The 18,894-nt window shown below is 55.2% G+C and overlaps 8 protein-coding genes across 8 annotated transcripts; 5 read left to right on the forward strand and 3 right to left on the reverse strand.

Moving 5' to 3' along the window:
• Positions 1-2,140: 2,140 nt before the first annotated feature.
• LTHEOB_9312 (Nitrosoguanidine resistance) lies at positions 2,141-3,571 on the reverse strand (the record flags this gene model as incomplete). Its single annotated transcript, XM_035518887.1, has 1 exon — positions 2,141-3,571. The coding sequence occupies one exon, from the start codon at positions 3,569-3,571 to the stop codon at positions 2,141-2,143; it is 1,431 nt and encodes a 476-aa protein (XP_035368917.1).
• A 651-nt stretch (positions 3,572-4,222) lies between these two features.
• LTHEOB_9313 (UDP-glucuronosyl/UDP-glucosyltransferase) lies at positions 4,223-6,945 on the reverse strand (the record flags this gene model as incomplete). Its single annotated transcript, XM_035518888.1, has 4 exons — positions 4,223-4,226; positions 4,315-5,391; positions 5,452-5,992; positions 6,042-6,945. The coding sequence occupies 4 exons, from the start codon at positions 6,943-6,945 to the stop codon at positions 4,223-4,225; spliced, it is 2,526 nt and encodes an 841-aa protein (XP_035368918.1).
• A 645-nt stretch (positions 6,946-7,590) lies between these two features.
• On the forward strand, positions 7,591-8,577 carry LTHEOB_9314 (Alpha-L-rhamnosidase; the record flags this gene model as incomplete). Its single annotated transcript, XM_035518889.1, has 1 exon — positions 7,591-8,577. The coding sequence occupies one exon, from the start codon at positions 7,591-7,593 to the stop codon at positions 8,575-8,577; it is 987 nt and encodes a 328-aa protein (XP_035368919.1).
• A 134-nt stretch (positions 8,578-8,711) lies between these two features.
• Positions 8,712-9,960, forward strand: LTHEOB_9315 (Diphosphomevalonate decarboxylase; the record flags this gene model as incomplete). Its single annotated transcript, XM_035518890.1, has 2 exons — positions 8,712-8,773; positions 8,832-9,960. 2 exons carry the CDS (start codon positions 8,712-8,714, stop codon positions 9,958-9,960), a joined length of 1,191 nt encoding a protein of 396 aa, XP_035368920.1.
• A 745-nt stretch (positions 9,961-10,705) lies between these two features.
• LTHEOB_9316 (uncharacterized protein) lies at positions 10,706-11,440 on the forward strand (the record flags this gene model as incomplete). Its single annotated transcript, XM_035518891.1, has 1 exon — positions 10,706-11,440. The coding sequence occupies one exon, from the start codon at positions 10,706-10,708 to the stop codon at positions 11,438-11,440; it is 735 nt and encodes a 244-aa protein (XP_035368921.1).
• Positions 11,441-11,759: 319 nt separating this feature from the next.
• Positions 11,760-13,019, reverse strand: LTHEOB_9317 (Dihydrofolate synthetase fol3; the record flags this gene model as incomplete). The annotated part of the gene is made up of 1 exon (XM_035518892.1): positions 11,760-13,019. The coding sequence occupies one exon, from the start codon at positions 13,017-13,019 to the stop codon at positions 11,760-11,762; it is 1,260 nt and encodes a 419-aa protein (XP_035368922.1).
• Positions 13,020-13,319: 300 nt separating this feature from the next.
• LTHEOB_9318 (uncharacterized protein) lies at positions 13,320-15,157 on the forward strand (the record flags this gene model as incomplete). Its single annotated transcript, XM_035518893.1, has 2 exons — positions 13,320-13,330; positions 13,432-15,157. 2 exons carry the CDS (start codon positions 13,320-13,322, stop codon positions 15,155-15,157), a joined length of 1,737 nt encoding a protein of 578 aa, XP_035368923.1.
• A 1,866-nt stretch (positions 15,158-17,023) lies between these two features.
• Positions 17,024-17,630, forward strand: LTHEOB_9319 (uncharacterized protein; the record flags this gene model as incomplete). Its single annotated transcript, XM_035518894.1, has 3 exons — positions 17,024-17,039; positions 17,116-17,420; positions 17,496-17,630. The coding sequence occupies 3 exons, from the start codon at positions 17,024-17,026 to the stop codon at positions 17,628-17,630; spliced, it is 456 nt and encodes a 151-aa protein (XP_035368924.1).
• Positions 17,631-18,894: the final 1,264 nt, after the last annotated feature.

Genomic DNA, 18,894 nt, shown 5'->3' on the forward strand with positions numbered 1-18,894 from the left:
GGATGCGAACTGGCGAGCGGAACGTTGGTGCGATGTGCGTCCGTCTTCCTTGTTTTTCCTACTGCTTTTGTATGGTGCGAAAGTTGATGGAATGCATGGACTGACGTCGTTGATATTAAGCCTTTCTCGCTTACTTTTTGGTCGTCGTGCACATCTTCTCAGTTCTATCTCTCCATTTGTCGGTGAGTGGAGCTTGTGAGACGGCCGGGTTGCTAAAATGTAGCGTGGGTTGACCGGCCGGTGGCGTAACAGAGCGGAAAGTTTTGAGAGAGAATGAGCAGGGACGGAGCGTTTTCAAGCTTGGCTTAGGAGGGAAGATGAGGGTTGTTTTGGATTGGATTATAAGGTAATCAACTGTACAGATCTCTTATTCCAACAAAATGGGCTCATTCACGAAATTTCGCCTTTGCTTTGTCAGGTTGGTACCAGGCAGTTATCTTTCCGAATAACCTTGGCGTTGTGATCATTCCATTCTATGGCTCGTGAAAGATCAAGTAATGCAGGTGACGACGCATGTGCCGCCCTACGGTATTAATTTAGTTTATCAGTTGAGCATAGTCACTAGCCATTAGCACGTCACAAGGCAACTCGAGTCCAGTTTGAGGGAATCCTATTCTATTGGCACTTCTACCAATGCTACAGTCGTCACCCCGAGCAGCCTTTTCAAAGTTGCTTTCAGTCACAAGGATTACTGATTACTTGAGCGGATTTCCGAAGCCAAACTCGGTCGCGTTTCTTTCTTGTCGTTGGCAGGAGGCTGCTTTGTCAAATAATTCGAATATACTTCATTTGGGCACCACTGACCATCGCTTGACGATGATCTGCATCATAGTGAGGATATGGTGCCGAACTTTAGGAAGGGTTAGTGATAGAAGATGGCATATTTCACAATTACTGATTTGCTAGGGTATTTACTTTTTGAAAGAAGAATCGCATAGAAAGATAAACCATCTTGTAGGAACCCCGAAATGGAGTATAGTGGGTACGTACTGATCATAGTGATGGACAATGCTGAAATGACTTTTGGCTGTGGATGCGGACAGCAACACTCCAAGCAGGGCAACAAAAAAGCGAAATAAATAGTCATAGAACCACAGGTCCGCTGCTTGAAGCACGCATGTGTCTTTATGATCATTACCACTTTATCATTGATGGGCGGTTGTGGTGCTGACCAAACAGCCATCCCTCTCACAACACGAAGACAAAAAAAACAACAACACGCAGACAAAAAAAATTACACTCTACGTATGGGGTAGTAGTATGTTCCTGGAGCATTACCTACCCCAAAAAATCGAAGCCGAGATAATTACCTGATTCGGGAAGATTCTGGAACGGCGCGGCGGAGATCATACGTCACTCATTGACACTTGCGTCGAACCACCGCCCAGCATCATCATCACCACATATACCGGACACGATATAACATCAAAGAGGGCATCGCTTCCCACCGAAGGTTGAAGCGAGCCGTCCACTCGTTTCCCTCATACCTACCCCATCCACCCACAACGCGCAATCTTCCCCTACTCAACGTCCACACACGGCCTCCATCACTCCACTACCATTGCGAATCCTCTCGCGGAAATAACGGAGTTCCGATGGCTGTCATCGAATGCTGCGTTTGCAAGGCGGATAATTGCTCAAAGAGCTACTACAGTTGCGAAAATTGCGGGCATGTTAGCGACGGCTGCTGCGTTTGGATTGGTGAAGTCGAGGTGACGCTGATGTCGCGGTGCTGCGGTCTTCAAAGGGAGGCGAATGCGGGACGATTTTGCGTCGAGGATATACTGCTCTGGCTGCTGAGTTGACAGAGATGGGGGAATGCGAGCGGAGACTTGGAAAAGGTAATCGGAGCGAAGTTTCAAGGAATGGGGGTGGATGGCATGCGTGTGAATCTCTTGGGCCCCCGGCACTGGTGCAGCAAGATCAGTACGGCAGATTCTGTGGGAAAAGGAGGTACAAATGATAATATTAAACAAAATGTCTATCTAGAACACTCTAGCTGGTATTGTGATTGATTCATGAAAGCAAATTTCCGCTCAGCCTCATATAGTCTATTACATGGGATATCACGCTGCAAATAAAAACGAGCAAACTACGACACATGCAACCTCCCCCGTAACACCATCACTCAATAAATTCCTTAAGCAGAAAACACCCTCCTCAGCGTGTTCTCAAATGGCGTCGGCACGCTCGGGAAGTACTCAGACTCCGTCCAGGCATTCCTCTCGGCACCAGCACCGTCGACCGCAGGGCGACCAGCTGCGCCATTACCCCTCATCTTCTCCGCCAGCGAGCCGCCCACTTCCTTCTTGATCTCGTCCTTCTCCTTCTCCTTCCTCTCGGCCTCGGCGGCCGCAGCCTCGGCGGCCTTCCTGCACCGCCACTTCAGGGCGAAGAAGGCGCACGGCAACATGACGACGATCCAGGCGAACATGATGGGCAGGGCGCGGTAGAGCCTGTTGACGGCGCCGTTGGACCAGATGGTGATGAGCACCTGCCACGTCTCGTGGGCGGGCAGGGCGTAGCCCCAGCGGTAGAAGCCCGGGCTGAGCTCGAAGGGGGCGATGGTGCTCGCCATGTTGGCGATGATCCAGGACAGCATGAAGAAGGGCACGAAGCTCATGGGGATGAAGGTCGTGGCCACGTCGAAGATGAGGAACTGCACGTACTGGTAGAGCCACATGCAGAGCCAGACGAGGACGAAGACGGACGCCGGCTGCTCCCAGGACTCCTTGAAGGCCCAGAAGTAGCCCGACTGGCAGAGCGAGCCGACGAACGTGTAGGCGAGCGAGAGGACGCCGCGCACGACCAGGTTTTGGAAGAAGGGGATGTGCGAGTAGAGCTGGAGCGACGAGGCGACGCCGTTGACGGCCATGAGGAAGAAGAATTGCATGACGATGGCCATGACCAACGGGATCGTGTTGTAGACCATCTTGGCGGCTTGCGGAGATGGCTTGATGTTGATGGAAGAAGCCTGGATTGGGTTGAGGTAGGCGGATATGGCGTCCTGGTCCGTCTGGTCAAGGGTTGAGAGAGCAGCGGTGCCGTTGATGTGAGTGTACATGACGCGGGAGACGGCGATGAGGGTTTCCATGTTGCCTTTGATAGAGCCCGATGCAACCGACGGGTAGCGGATCTCATTCCAGACGTAGGTGACGGCTGCAGATGAGTTGTAGGTCCAAGCGGCCTCGCCGCCGGTGAGAGCGTCAGCCAGGCGGTTAGATGCTCCTGCATGCGTGTATACGGCGCCCCAGTAGTCGCCGCGCCGCACAGCCTCAACAACATCCGACACGTCGGTGTAGCCGTCGGTTGCGTCCTTGAACTCGATACTGGGGAAAGAAGGTGCGGCGAGGCTCTCGTAGGCGCGCTGAACACTTTGACCGATAATCCCACCGTCGTAGTCGACGCCGAGAACCTTGAGGCTGTGGATACGGGTGCTTTGGCGGTACATGGAGCCGAAGAGGTAGGAGATGACAGTGAGGAAGAGTAGCTGGATCAGCATGAAAGATGAGCCGACGGTGACGCCGAATTGCTTCTTGCGGCCATGCCAGAATTCCTTGTCGGTGACCATGGTTGCAGCGTTGGATGAGGATGAAGCGTTGCTGGATCGTTTGTCCGGAGCCATGATGTGAAAAAAAGCTTTAGGGAAGAAGGTTAGGAATAGAGATAGATAAAGAGCAGGTGGCCCAAGTGCTTGCGGTGAAGCTGTCTATTGCCTCTTGTGGTGTGCATCACTCCCGCCTTTTGTTTAAGCTCGCAGCTGCCTTGTTCGGATCCACTGGGCTGGGAGAAGACCGAGCCCCGAGCATCAAAACACCAGAAACGTCTCCTATCATCTTGCCAAGATTGGACGGGCACGAGATAGACGACCCGCATCTCGTACGACGGTTGATACCGATTCGCTGCATGCAGGGGCTATGATCTCATCCCGGCAGGAGTGAATAGTGAAGGCGGGGTACCGCCGGATACTACCGGTAGTGGCTAAGCGGTTGGCCCCGGAACAAAGAACCTATAGCGGCTGTGCTTGGGCGGAGGCGTAGTGTGATGAATCATGGCCTATTAGGTTGGCCGAATGCTTAATGCGGGTAGTCCTGTCGATCATGAAATTTAGTTTGTAGCTTGTCAGGAATTTGACGTCGGCGCGGAACTGTGGTGATGCCGACGGATGCTGGCTGTACACTTAACCGGTCAACAACGAAATACTTGGCTGTCTATTTAGGAATTATCTAATCTCAATATTAGCAAGCATGATATCTTAGGTTAGTTCTAGCCAAGGGCTCCATTCTCCTCCGCCACTCTAATCCCACCACTTACGCAACTATGCTAACTCTGCTAGCCCTCCTCCCCCTATCCAGTGCCTCCCACTTCCTGATGACCTCTTCGGAAAATGCATGAGCGCCATCATCCATCTCCTCCTCCAATCTTGACATTTCCCAACACCCCTGCAACACCCTCCTCTCCACCACCCACCTAACGCTCTCATGTCCACCCACCTTCTCGCACGCACTCATAATCTTCATCTTGGTGTCCTCGCTTCCCAAGCAATCCGGCAGCCTCAACTGCTGCCCCTTCTGTCCCTTCTTCCTCTCCACCTCCGCAATCCACCCAGCCACCTGCCTCTCTACGCCCTTCGCCCCGTACCCCATCGGCCCCGCGACCGCCGCGCAGACCTTGAACGGCGCGCCAGCAAGCGCCTGCGCGACGCCCTTTGCAACACCAAGCGCCCTGTCCCTCTTCCTACCCTTCCTATGCGTCTTACTTTTCTTCCCATCTCCATCCTCGCCCTTCCCGTCCGCAAACCCTGCACCCTCCGCCTCGGCCGCCGCACCAGCATCCTTGTACCCTAGATACGGTAGCACCACAATCCCTGCAACCGCGTCATATAGCCCATATACCAGCTCTTTGCCGCCCACCTTTGCGCCAGACGCGATGTCGTCGATGCGGGGGCGCGGGCTGCGCACTGTCGGGTCGTGGAAGAGGACGGACGGCGCGTTGTGCAGACCGTTGGCTAGGTTGTACAAAAGGGCCACGGGGCCGCGCAGCAGGGTAATCTGCAGCGTGCGAGAGGCGAGGGCCCCGAGAGCGGGAGCGAGCTTGTGGTTGTGGTTGTGTTTTCTGTGGTGGGGACGGTGGAAGGCGGAGATTCTGAGGGCGGAAGGGTGGATGGGGCGGTCGATGGAGGAGAGACCACCAGCTGGTGATGGTGGGGTTGGCGTGCCTTTTGACGAGCGAGTGTGGTGGTGGGATGTTGGGAAAGGAGACTGGGAGAGGTCGTTTTTGAAGTCGCTGAAGATCGTTTGGTAGGCGCGCACCCACCCGACAGTGGTGCCAATGAGGGCGCCAATGGGGTCGGGTGGGCCCTCTTCGACAAACCAGCGCTTATGTTCGCAACTGGTAGTGCTTATTAGGCTTACGTTCGCTGCTTGAGAGGGGTCGATTCCTATGACTTACAGCGTGAGGTCATGTGGATCAATGAGCCCTCTGCTTACGAGAATGGTCGTAGCTACAGCACTCAGCTGGATTCCCGTTGGTCGGACCTTCCATACCGCCACTCTGTCCGGACATAGTGCACAAGCCGTGCCTCGCATCTGTGGCATGGATTGGAAAATCTCCGCTGCTTTCTCTGCTCCCTTTTCTCCGTGAATTTTGGCTGCCAGCTCATTTGCCCGAATCTGCATCTCTGGCTTCAATGCTTCGGTAATGTTTTGGGCGAGCTTGTCGGCCGTAAGCTTCTTGAAATGAACTGCCTCAGGACCTGCGCCTGCACGGTACACCATACTCGCCCACCATGGCTGATCGCCGAAGAAAGGGACAATTACGGTAGGCTTGCCAAGCGCGATGCCAATGGCCGTTGTGCCGGCACCGCCGTGATGGACCACGGCGGATACGCGCGGAAAGAGCCAGTCATGTGGCACATTTCCAAGGAGAAAGACGTTGTCGGGCACGTCAGAACCGCCCATGTTGCCCCATCCTCTGGAGACGAGTGCTCGCACTGCATTGAATGAGTTTCTAAAGGGTCAGAATTTGTGCGGCCCACTCACCACCTGACTTTTTAACCGCTTCCAAAACAATGTCTGTGAGACGCTGCGCATCGTCGACGACGATCGAACCAAAACCAATGTACACGGGTGGCGGGCCTGCATCAAGGAACGCCTGAAGCTCCGGCGATGGCGTGTAGGATGATGCCAGGGATAGGAAAAAGAAGCCGCTGATGCTGATATGTGGCCCCCAATCGGCTGGCTTTGGGATCAAGGCTTCGCTCCAGCAATACGTAAAGGGGACCTCAAGGCGCGTAAATAGCAGATGAGCCCAGAGAGGACTCAGCGGATCGAGGTCAAGAGTTCGTACGCGGAAGCGGTTGATAAGATCAGCGAGGCCCTCCCATGTCAAGAGATCCATTTCGTAATAGGAAGTCCAATTGGCCACCTTGCTGGTTGCTTTGCTTGCATGTACGTTGGCCAGTGGGTGCGGGAAGGCTGTAGTCGGGGACCAGGGCATTGTAAACATTATGTGGAGTGGGACTGAAAGCTTCTCGGCAATGTGAATATGAGCGTAGCTTGGAGGATTGGCGATGATAGCATCAGCGACAAACGGGATGTCGTTGTCCGTCAGATCCTCTATTCCATCTCCAGCCTCGGTGCATCCTCTCCATGCACCGTACAGCATTTCTGCGATCTCTTTCCTTCTCATCCCCACGTCGCCAGCTTTCATCGACGCCAACGAAGGTAGAATCGAAGGATTTCGGACCATGTACGCCATCAACTTTTCCGGGTCTCCGCCCATAGAGTAGAACTCGATGCCGTTCTCCTCGACAAACCCTTTGAAGTTTGGGTGGGTGACGATTCTGACCCTGTGATGATACGGCGGGCCTTGGAGGACCTTGGATAGAGCGATGAAAGGCTGAACGTCTCCGCGGGATCCGGTGATGAGAACGGCGATGTTCATGCGCGGGACATGGGCGAAGTCCTGCAATACTTTCTCGTCAAAGAGTTTTCCCCGTTTCTCTTTCTTCCATGTCGTCCCCCTTCTCTTTTTGAACGAACGATCGGATCTGAACGAAAAGGGCAGTTTGTCCAGCACGTTGATGTTTACTCGGCCATCATCTTGGAGAACGGTCACTGCGGAAGCGCGGCGCGGAGCGCCGGGTCGAGGCATGATGCAGTGAAGGTACGACCAGCTCAGAAAACGACGAATGATCTGATGCACCTGAGTAGTGAAAAACAGCGAAGACGGCCGTTTGATACCATGTCAGTAGTAAAAAGCGGACTGACGAAGGGTGGATATCACGGCGGGATGGGCTGAAGACTAGCGTGGGGCCTAAGAGGAACCTTGCAGCCGCAGGTGTCCGCCGCAACATTGACCAGGTCGGGCAAAGCTTGACGAGAGCAGGCGTATCCAGATTGTCCGATTGGCACGGATGTGCACCGACCTAGCCGAAGAGGGCGTAGAATTATCGGTTTCGCGCGTACACAAGATTCAAAAGATCGATCGCCGGCTATTGACTCGAGCGAGGTCCGCCCTTGCTGAGGCTGAACCTTGCAGTATGTAAAACGCCCTCGAGCCACTCGCTTCTTCATCACCGTGAGAAAAATGTCGTCCCCAATTGCGGAAGGCAAACAGAAATCCGAAAATGGGGGAATATCCGAAAATGTCATGGGCAGGCTGCGCTCTGGGTCGGTGTCGGCAGCCAAAGAGCTGTTGCAGTACAATCCGCAGCTGGGCATGTGGGCTGCCACAGGAACTGCTATCGCCCACGCACCGAACATTACCGACTTGAAGCAAGACGACATTGGATTCGACGCCCACGGCCACAGCGCACGTGAAGCCGACACGGCCACTCTGCGTACAGCTCCCACAGCGACCGAGGCCGAACAGGCGAATGCCGAACCGAAAGCACCGTGGACGACGGTAATCAAACGCGGGCTGGTCGCAGCCGGCAAGTTCGTCATCACCCCAACCGGCTTCCTCATCACCGTCTACGGACTCAACGTGGTAGCATGGGGAGCGATGCTGTTCTTTCTGCTTCTCAAGGCGGCGCCTGCCATGAACCATCCGGACAACGGCGACGCAGACTCATCTCCGCGAAAAATCTGGATCGAGATCGACTCGCAGATCCTGAACGCGCTCTTCTGCCTTACCGCCTGGGGCCTTGCGCCGTGGAGGTTCCGAGACCTGTGGTTCATTGCAGCCTTCCGTCTCGGACTCGGGCCAGAAAAGGGAAGAGTCGGGTTGCGCAGGCTTGCTCAGCAGAACGCGAGCTGGTTCCGACTCCGCCAGGAAGACATGGATGCGGCGAGCGACGAGAGAATTACGACGTCAGGCGCATGTGCGCCCGCGACGCAGTACTGGAAATTGGATTTTGTCGTCTGGATGTACGTGCTCAACACGCTATTCCAGGTTGGCATGGCGTTCATGATGTGGCACTACAACCGCATCGACCGGCCGACGTGGGGCGCGGGCCTGTTCATTGGGTTGGGCTGTGGCGTCAGCTTGTTCGCAGGCCTCATGTGCTGGTGGGAAGGACGGAAGGTCAAGCTGATCGAGGGGCCGAAGCTGGTCGAGAAGGAAATCTTGTAGATAATTTGGAGCGCGCCGTCGGTCGTCGGTCCGAGCGCGGACCCTGGCTGGCGTTCCTGGATGCCAGAGCAGGTGCCCCTCAACTGCTCCTCCACACCGCTCAGCTCTTTCACAAACATATCTATCCCACCAAAATGGCCGATTCTCAAGTCTACAGAGCGAGCACCACCGCCCCGGTGAACATCGCCGTCATCAAGTCCGCCTCACATTCCGCTGCCCGCGCCATTGACTAAACCGATCCTCGCAACTCACAGGTACTGGGGCAAGCGCGACCCTAAGCTTAACCTACCCACCAACTCGTCGCTGTCTGTCACCCTCGCCCAGTCCGACCTCCGCACCCACACCACCGCCTCCTGCTCTTCCTCCTACACCACCACCGACTCGCTTCTCCTCAATGGCCAGGACCAGGACGTATCGGGTGCCCGCACCCAGGCCTGCTTCCGCGAGCTGAGGGCCCTGCGCGCCGCCCTCGAGGCTGCCGACCCCACCCTGCCCAAGCTGTCGTCGTACCCTCTGCGCGTCGTCAGCGAGAACAACTTCCCCACCGCCGCCGGCCTGGCTAGCAGCGCCGCCGGCTTCGCTGCCTTGGTGCGCGCCATCGCCGACCTGTACCAGCTCCCCGCCACCCCGACGGAGCTTTCGCGCATCGCGCGCCAGGGCTCCGGCTCGGCCTGCCGCAGTCTGTTTGGCGGCTACGTCGCGTGGGAGAAGGGCACCGCCGCCGATGGTAGCGACAGCCTGGCCTACGAGGTCGCTCCTGCCGCACACTGGCCCAACATGCGCGCCGTAATCCTCGTCGTCAGCGCGGCGAAGAAGGGCGTTAGCAGCACGACTGGCATGCAGACGACTGTCGCCACCAGCAGTCTTTTCCCTGCCCGTGCCAACGAGACGGTCCCCCTGCGCATGAAGCAGATGGAGGACGCGATCAAGGCGCGTGATTTCGAGACCTTCGGAAAGGTCACGATGAAGGACAGCAACAGCTTCCACGCTACCTGCCTCGACACCGAGCCTCCGATCTTCTACATGAACGACGTGTCTCGCGCGGCGATCAAGGCGGTCGAGTACATCAACGACGCTGCAGGCAAGACGATCGCAGCGTACACGTTCGATGCCGGACCAAACGCTGTGGTCTACTATTTGGAGGAGCATGAGAAGGAGGTTGCCGGCCTGTTCAAGGCTCTCCTCGGGGATAAGGACGGCTGGGATGGCAAGAGGGGTGGCGCTGTTCAGGCAAACGCCGAGGCGCTGTCCAAGGTCGATGAGAAGACCGCCGCCCAGCTCAAGGAGGGAGTCAGCAGGGTTATCCTGACTGGAGTTGGAGAGGGCCCCATTAGTGTTACGGAGCACCTCGTTGATGAGAAAGGCCAGGCTGTGAAGGCATGAATGACGGATGAGATTCCCCTTCTCCTATGATCAATTTAATGCACATTGTAAAGCTGGAATGAAAGATATCGACCACTCATAGCCTGTTTTAAAAGAGCTTGAGCTCCTCAACATGAAGCATGAGATATTGATTGAACTCCATGTCTAGGTGCTTCAGTATGCCTTTGAACCTAACAGCTGTATCCAAAAAGCTGCCTCAACTTTATAGAGGGAGGCTACAGTATCTAACACGAGACAGGAAGGGGGGGTGGAATCTTCTACAACACACTGCGCACTCACTCAAAGATGACAGCTTCGTTGTGCGCACACGCAGAAATTCTACATCTATATTGCAAGTGTAAATACTGAGATGTCGGATTATTTACTCGAGCAGTATTGACGCCTGCTGGCAGACATCGAGTGAATTCCATGATGTTCATCGCTCTTCCGTTTGTTGTTTGCTACGAAGTCTGCTGTTTGCTAGTAGATGCTACCTTTCAGCGTTTTGGATCGTCTCGTTCCTTTTTCAGCTACGAACAAAGAATTCCTTTGTTAATCAAGACATTATGGTTACCCACCTGAAGGTTTCGGCTGGAACAAAGAGAAGCTGATGCTCCTTGAAGTTTATTAACAGACTTCACTTCTCATCACCACCCTCTGCTTCGACTTTACATGACACCTTAAAAGAGTGTTCGGCACCATTCTTCCACCTGGCCATTCTGTCAACTCATACTGCACTTCTTGCAATTCAGACCTCAGAATCATCATGACACTCACTCCCATGGACGCCATTGCTATAATTCTGTATCCCACGGACGCCATTGATACAATTCTGTATTGGGTCTCAACACACGACAGTCCCTTCACCGTCATTGCCATCATCATCATTTGCGACATCGCACTTAAAATCATTGTTAATACCACAGAGTTCATACTGCGCCAGTTCCGAAAACTTGGAAACATACGTGGCCCTGCCAACGGAAACATTCTTACTCGCCTCGTCGTCTTCGCCTTTGCGCTCTTCTTCTACGCATTCTCAATGATTCTTCGCATCGTTTACCTGCTCGTCTATGTCTTCATTGTCACGCCGGTGTGGATCGTCTTGTATATCGCTTTCTTCCTCTTCCTCGCGCAGGCGGTTGCCAACACCCTGCCGAAAATGTTGCACGAGGTCTACCTGAGCATCTTCCCGCCGCTCCGCCGTCCTCCGATCGCTTCCTTAGTATCATCAATGCGGTCCATGTGGGGTATAGTTGGGAAGGAGCAGAGGCGCTGGGACTGGCCGGCTTGGTTGGCGGGGATTAGCCAGGAGTGGTCGTGCACGCCACGGCGTGTGACAAGGAAAAATGCGTGGGATGAGCTGATGGAGTTCATAGTGTCGAGTGGTAACAGGCGGTGCATGTGGAAGCCGAGCTGGTGTCGTGAGGATGAGTGGGCGGGGACGGTGCAGTGTGGAATTCCGCTGATAGGGCCGAGTTGGAAGATTGGAGGCGGGTGGTGACGGAGGTAGACTGAAATTGGATTGACGGGCGTGGTGAACTGTTGAAGCCTGGCTCTCAATATTGTCTTCTTTCAAAGCAGTAGCTAGGCTCATGTTTACGGCCGGGTGGAGTGGTATACTGCTGTATTCTTATGTTTCTTCTGAATTTTCTTAGATAACTATGCATGCCTGCCTACTGATGCTAGGCACGCTATGCTGTTGGCTTTCGATCTATTTCCTACATGGTATCTCACTTCTTGTACGCAATTCACATGCGCTTTGGCTGTGAGATTCAATCGTCTGAAATTTTTTTTTATCTCTGTCCACGCTTTTCACGCTGTCAGCCACTCCTCAAAAGACGCAAGACGTCCGACACCAGGTAAAGACTACCAGCAATGACAAGGGGAGCTTCACTACCGTCAGTGGACGCTAAGGCCGCAGCTTTCTTTAAAGCAGCTGGGACGTCTGGGCCACACTCGGCGGTTTCATGCAACGTTGCAGTGGCATTTGCAGCTGCGACTATTTCTCCAGCGGGTGTTGGTTTCACCCAGGGCATTCCATCAACCGGGCCGAACTCCGCAGCTACGACGGAATCCCCGTTTCTCAGAAGCGGTTTCAGCATCTCAATCATGGCCTTGCCGTAGCTGACTGATAACACCCAAACAACACCACTCTTGGACTTCTTGCGTAATGACTCTACAAAACAGCCAAGAGCTTCAGCCGAATCAACGTTGTGTGCTCCGTCCAATACGGCCGGGCTCTTGCGCTCGGTGATACGCCCGAGGTCCAAAGTCTGAAGGCGTCCGGGCAACTTGACGTCTGCCAAACCGTTGAAAAGACTCAACTCATCGTCAGGCTTCCGACCAAGGGCCTCCAAAGCCAACAGGGTAGCTTTGTGAGCACATGCCGTGTTGAGAATCTCATGGGGTTGGAAGTCCTTGGCCTTTAGGAAGTTCTTGTACTCTGAATTTGATTCCGGCAAATCCGGCAGACCGTTAACCATGTATACCGGGCCTGCGGATATTTCTTTGGCGCGCTGTTGGATCACCTCAACGACGGACGGTCTGTTGGTACCTTCGACGACAACAGGCACGCCTGGCTTCATGATCCCGGCTTTCTCGAAGGCGATCTTTTCGATAGTGTCGCCTAAAAACGCCTGATGATCGATGCCGATCTTGCAGATGACAGTCACCAGGGGCTGCTGCAATACGTTTGTAGCATCCAAGCGACCGCCCATGCCAGTCTCGATAACGCCAATCTCAATCTTCGCGCGGGTGAAGAGCTCGAAGGCGGTGGCGGTCAGCAGCTCGAACTCGGTGGCGTTTATGCCTTCGCGCTCATTGCGGCCCTGGACCAGATGCTCGACCTCGCGGAAAACGGACTCGGCGACAGGCTCCTCGTTGATGCTGATGCAATCCCAGCGGTCGATCAGGTGCGGCGAGGTGAAGCGGCCGTGCGAGATGCCGGCCCTGTGCAGCATGGCAGAGGCTGCCGTGCAGATGGAGCCTTTGCCGTTAGTGCCGGCAACGTGGATGGCGCGCCATGGAAGCGGCGTCTGCTTGAGCAGCTGGCCGACGCGGGCCAGGCCGAGCTCAATCATGGCGGCGACTTGGGTGACGTTGGAGGACGGCCGGGCAAACGCGCTCGGGGGCGGTGCGTCGCGCGAGGCGGACCTGCAGGGCGACTGTTGAACGCGAGACGCAGGGACCGCTTATTGGCTGAGGCAGGCCCGCCTCACCCGGCTCGCCATCCGCGCGACCCCAGATCTCTGCATGCTCTCTACACTGCCTCACTCCGCATCCATCCTCCACTCTCGCGCGCGCACATCCCACCGCCCACATCCATCAACCGTCGCTCGTTACCAACCAGTCGCGCATCGCCTCCGCACCCTCCCCGCATCATGGGCCTCCCGTATGTCTCCTCACGCCACAACTGTTTATGCGCAACCAACGCGCGCGTGCCTTTCAGCCTCACAGGCGCAACGCCTCTAGCATCACTAACGCACCCCGCAGAATCTGGCGCGCGCCGTCTCCTGCCGACCAGCGCGCCCAGGCAGTCAAAAACGACGCGTCTGCCGCGACGCGCTCTCCTATACGCCGCTCTTCGCCAACCTCGTCGCGTCCGGGGCGCACATCGGCGCGCAGCGATGCAAACGGCTACACTCGCCGCTACATCAACGTCGCGGAGCTTATCACGCGCCGTGCAAATGAGTGGGAGGCCGAGAGACGCAACCAGGAGCGCCGGAACACGGACCTGACCGGCATGGCTGACGACTGGCTCTCTGACCTTGACCGGCTGGAGTCCATCACATCCGAGTTGCGCGCATCAACCCGCAGCCCTGAAGAGCGCGTCCATCTGTATATCAGCACCGATGGCCCCACTCTGCGCGCTAGCCGCTTCGATCACAGCCAGCCCGACGATGATCGTAACCCACAACTCCTCAGATTTCGTTCCGGGTCCCAAGAACGGGAGTCGAGTAGTGATCCGGATCGTCCTCGTCCACGGCACATGAGGGAGCGCGCGCTCGATCTGATCTCCAGGACGTCCAACAGACGGCGCCGGGTGTGGTCGAGCAGGGCTCAAGAGCCGCTTGGAGAGCTGCCAAGACACACCTATCGCCGCGCACCAAGCAACTGGCCTTTCTCCAACGATTCTGCCGACGGTGACGAGGAACCTGCTCCAACGGACGCCGGCCGCGACTTGAGGGATGCCACCCGCGATCTGCCTCCCCTCCGGCGCATGGGTCGGCGACAGGTCACGGACGGACTTCTGCCAGCCAGCTCTCTGCGGCATACTTGGAGCCCTCCTGGCACTGTCGATGGACTCGGAGACCGCGAGCGCAGTTTGAGCCCTCCCGCAGACCCCTGGGAGACGATGCTCACCACCATCACGCCCGATGCGCAGCTCCCTAGCGCAGACTCATCGTTCACCTCCGCAGCCGCTTCCGCTTCCTTCTCCGCCTCGAACAACTCTCAAGATGGCTCCGAGTCGGGTCGCGCTGCCTCTGCAGCCTCTCCGAACACCCAGCTCACCGTTCCTTCTCGCCGTCAGAGCCCGGACGAGTCGTCCTCTTTGTTGCCACAGCGTGGCTGTGAGACCGACGATGACATATCTGGGAATGATACGGAGGGCGAGGAGAGACTCGATACACACGGCTCAGCGGCACGCTCTCGCAGAAATAGGTCGTACGAGTTCGGGTCGCACTCCCATCGGGATGGCCCGCCTACGCGCAACCCGGCCGCTTACCCACCTTCCGTTCGGTCGCGCTCCCACGACGCAACGCAGCTTGTCCGGAACTACTTCGCATTCGCTGAGCGTGCATCGTCCTCTGACAGGTCCAGCCCCTCGGCTTCTTCCCGTTCGCCGCCGCCGCCTTCTCAATTTAGGGTCGAATATCTCCCCCGTGTTCCGCGTCTGCGTCGAGAGAACAGCAGCGGTGTTGAACGAAGCTTCAACAACAGGCGCGACAGCGGTGTCGGTAGCGATGCCGCCAACAGTAGTGGCAGCGGAAGCAATCGCGTTGGCCTACCGGCCGTTACAGACATCGCAGGTATCTTGGACAGAGCTGCCGAGGGCCAGGCCCCATTGGACGCGGAGCTGGAATCGATGCGCGACATACTGGGACGATTGGCGCGGCGCGACGATGTGCCTGACGAGTTTTGGACCAGTGCTGGTCTGGTCCCTCCGGTGTTTGAAGGCATGCCCAGGAGGGAGCAGCGCGAAAGGGAGCGGCTCTAGATGAATTAGCGATGAGGCCAAGAGGTTGAAGTTGATGACCATGAGGATGTGAGTTTCACTTCGGCGCTTGAGTCCACCGTACCGTCAAAGTCGTCCTAATGTTGTATTTTTTTTTTTGCGAGCCGTATTTCACGATGCTTTCTTGCTATCATTATCGTGCTATAATGCGCATGAGTACTTTGGGAAAGGGTATACTCAGATGGAACAGAGCGGGTTTGGCGTTTTTTTTTTCTTTGTCTTTGGGCAAAGGGTAGGGACAGAAGCTTTCTGGCTTCGGAATTCGCGGAATGTGCGCTTTGTTGCGGGATCAATCAAGGAAAAGAAAGAACAAAAAAGTTGAAAGGAGCAACTTCAAGCAAGGGAAAAATATTTATACCCGACTGCTCTCAGGAGACAGGTTAGTCGAAATCCGGCAGCTAGCGATTGTTGATTGGGCGAAATCAAATTGATACACTATTTTCTTTTCGCTGCCACCAAGGGCTCAAGTAAATGCTTTCGTGATAAGTGTTTCTGATAGAACTACGGTTGAGGTCTAGTCTGGGATGGCTATATGCAAGTAATCGGGAGGAGACGGAGTGATGGACTAATACTAATGCTTCTCCTTGCTTGTCCCCGTCAGCAACGTAGATGTCAACCAGCAACCGGGAACTATGGGTAGTGGCGTCGGAGCTGCAAGGCGGAGCAAGCACCTTCACGTCATATTTTCTTGCTTGAATCTTGATCCCACGGGAATAATAGATGGACATACGATTTACCATTCTCACCGTTTCAAGAAACGAGATGAAGAATTGGATTCTACGTCACGGGCTGGGCTCGGGAGGCTGATGTTTGCATGTGTGGGGCAGCAGCGGGGGCGGCTCTGATCTTTCTCGGGGCGGATCCCCCGCAAAATAGCGCGAGGCGCAAGCTGCCTGTCATCAAGCGCGAACCAGGCACGGCGCGGGGCGTTGCTGGCGTCGCGCGTGGCGTCATCGATGGAAAGGGAAGGAAAACGTCAGCGACCACGTTCAGTTCGTGCTGAGATTCGCCCAGGCCATGCAAGTACGAGACAGCAGCGCTTCAGCTTCGCAGCAAAGCGTTTTTGCGGCAGCGCGCATCGCATGGATGATTTGCATGTTGCCAGAGCCATGACCTCGGACGCGACAGGGGTTCGGCAGCCCCAGTGCCGAAAGGGCCAGAAGATGACAGAAGAGACGCTAGCTTGTCGCACGAGGCCACGCAACTCGTGACCGAAAATACGTGATCTCGATGTCAATTCACGATGGAGCAGCTTCCATCGATTGCCGATTGGATAGCGCGGGGAAGAGAAAGAAGGTCATAGCTCCTCGCAGCTAGGCCGGCTTCTGCGTCACCAGCCACAGTTCGGGCGCCAAGCTGTCATGACGTCGATCCGGCATAATGGTCCATGGCGCAACCTCTCTCTGCTCTTCACGTTGCGGAGCCTCGGAAATGAGCGGTTCTGGGCGGGAGGGGATGCGGGCAGCTGCAGAGAGAGATGCTGCAAATGCTGCAGGCCGACGATGGGCTTTGCTGAGGATGGCAATTGTTATGGCTCCTGGCTACATTTGACTGGCTGCTGTCGCCCCTCGCGCAAGGTCTCATTTCACCGGCAATTGACTGGTTGGATGGGCGTTCTGGCCCTTAGTGTGGCGCTTCTGGCCTTGTCCTCCCGAGCATCGCTCTTACTCCTTGGAAAAGGAAGCGCGTCCCAAAGCGTGCCGGGTTTCGTCATCATCACAGCAGCGCGCAGCTCCCCATAAAGAGAGAGAATCGCGTCTCTTGTCACACTCTCTCACTACACAATCCCATCCCTTCCTCACGACTCTCTCATCTCAACAGATCCCATTCGACTTTACTACCGCAACAATGGCCACTCTCCACTGTACGTTCTCCATACCCACGACTTCACAACTTCTTCGCGCGTCACCCTACTGACAAAACCCCTACCCCATCCCTAGACCTCCCTCCTGTTAAGCCCTCGGCTATCGCCCTCGGCACCATCTACACGCACGCGGTCTCGCTGGCCGTCCTCGGCCCCGTCTTTGGCGACACGTATCGGCAAGCGCAGGCAGCCAACTCCAAGGAGGAGTTCTTCAAGTCCAAGGAGGCCGCGACGGCAGCGGCTAGCTACGGTTCGAGCTTGGTAGGCAGCGCTGTGCAGGCGTACGGTGTGGGCGCGCTTCTCAACGCCACCGGCACCCTCAGCTACAAGGGCGCCGCGTACCTGGGCGGTCTTATCTTCTTCGCCAGCTCAGCACCTTCGGTAAGTTTTGCATACCTTGGACATTTTGGCTGATTTGTACGGATGGGACCCTGTTGCTAACATGGTGGATTGTAGCTCGTTGCCCACATCATCACCGAGAAGCGTCCTCTCGAACAGGTTGCCGTTGGCGCAGTCGCCAGGCTCCTGGAGACTGTTGGTCTCAGCTTGACCCTCACCTGGTGGGGCACCCGCACCAACCCTTTTGAATAAAGGACGGGCGGGTCTTTAGTGCGCGTTCTTACCATGGCTGAGATTGCGGACACGAAGTGATGATCCTTTTCTTCTCTCTTGATCATTGGGGGTCTGATATGGAAGATGAACGGGATACGAAGCAGTGGATGATTGTTGCCGCGAGGTGACTAACACCCTGCACTGTATGATCAACGAATGGAATAATTAATTTTCAAATAAGTCTTGCTGTAGGCCAGAGTGTGAATAACAGTGCTCATGTTGCTTTATTTTCCAAACGTGGAAGTGTCAGCTTCTACCAATCAATTGATGAACCTTCGCATTGCTACATATTCCAATATTGCGGACGAGCAGTGTTAAGACGCCCTCATATTTCGGGTTTCCGATCTCGGGAGCAATGCCTACATTCATGTCACCCCTAGATGGTGGTATTCCTAGTGGAGGAATAATCCAACAAATACGCCTTAGATTTCTTTTCTTCTATGTCGTTGTCTAATCTGGGCCTACGGGGGCCTTGATTGGGATCAAATACCACTATGAAATCTATTCCATTCCACGTGGCGCTTCTTGCGTTACATCTGTGTGCGCGAAGGACTGAGTAGTGGTGTGTTTAAAAATGTAGATTCCACTCGCTTTTGTGAGAAAAAAATAGCATATGCTCTCCTGAATGGTGGCACTTAAGAGAGATTTCTCCGACTTAACCACGCTATGGCCACTTTTGTCTTGCGGCTCGGTTGCTCGATCGAGAGAAATGTGCTCCTCTACTCATAAATCAGCATCAAAATTGACGATGCATTACTTTCGGAATCTGCTGAGACGCGTCGATAAAAGATGATTATGAGTTTCATGTAGGATTGTTCAATTTGGATTTATGGATAACAATACTGCCAGCTGAAACTTGTTCAAATGGAAAGAAGTGGTACAGCCAGGGCAGCAGAAGTTTCATGATGTGGCTAGGTCAATATCCCGCCCAGAACCAAGTGGGTTGATGGCCAATGTGAGACTGGAGGATCCACTGCTATTTGCTGGGAAATGTGAGGGAGGTGAGTGACAATGGTAGGGCCTTTAAAACAGCAACTCCGGTTTGACCGCTCAGAAGCACATGGCGCTACTAAAAACCCTTGCGGCAGTCCAATGACCATAGGCTCCAGACCGGGCGCAGATGCTAGCCAAAATCCACATGTGACGGGACCTTCATGTGATCACGAGGAGCTGTTTGGATTTGAACAAAATGACGGTGCCGATTGTCAGCAAGCCTTGACCGGGTCTGAGTCTCACATCATTT

This window comes from Lasiodiplodia theobromae, assembly GCF_012971845.1.
Source record: "Lasiodiplodia theobromae strain AM2As chromosome Unknown scaffold_31, whole genome shotgun sequence".
NCBI lineage: Eukaryota > Fungi > Ascomycota > Dothideomycetes > Botryosphaeriales > Botryosphaeriaceae > Lasiodiplodia > Lasiodiplodia theobromae.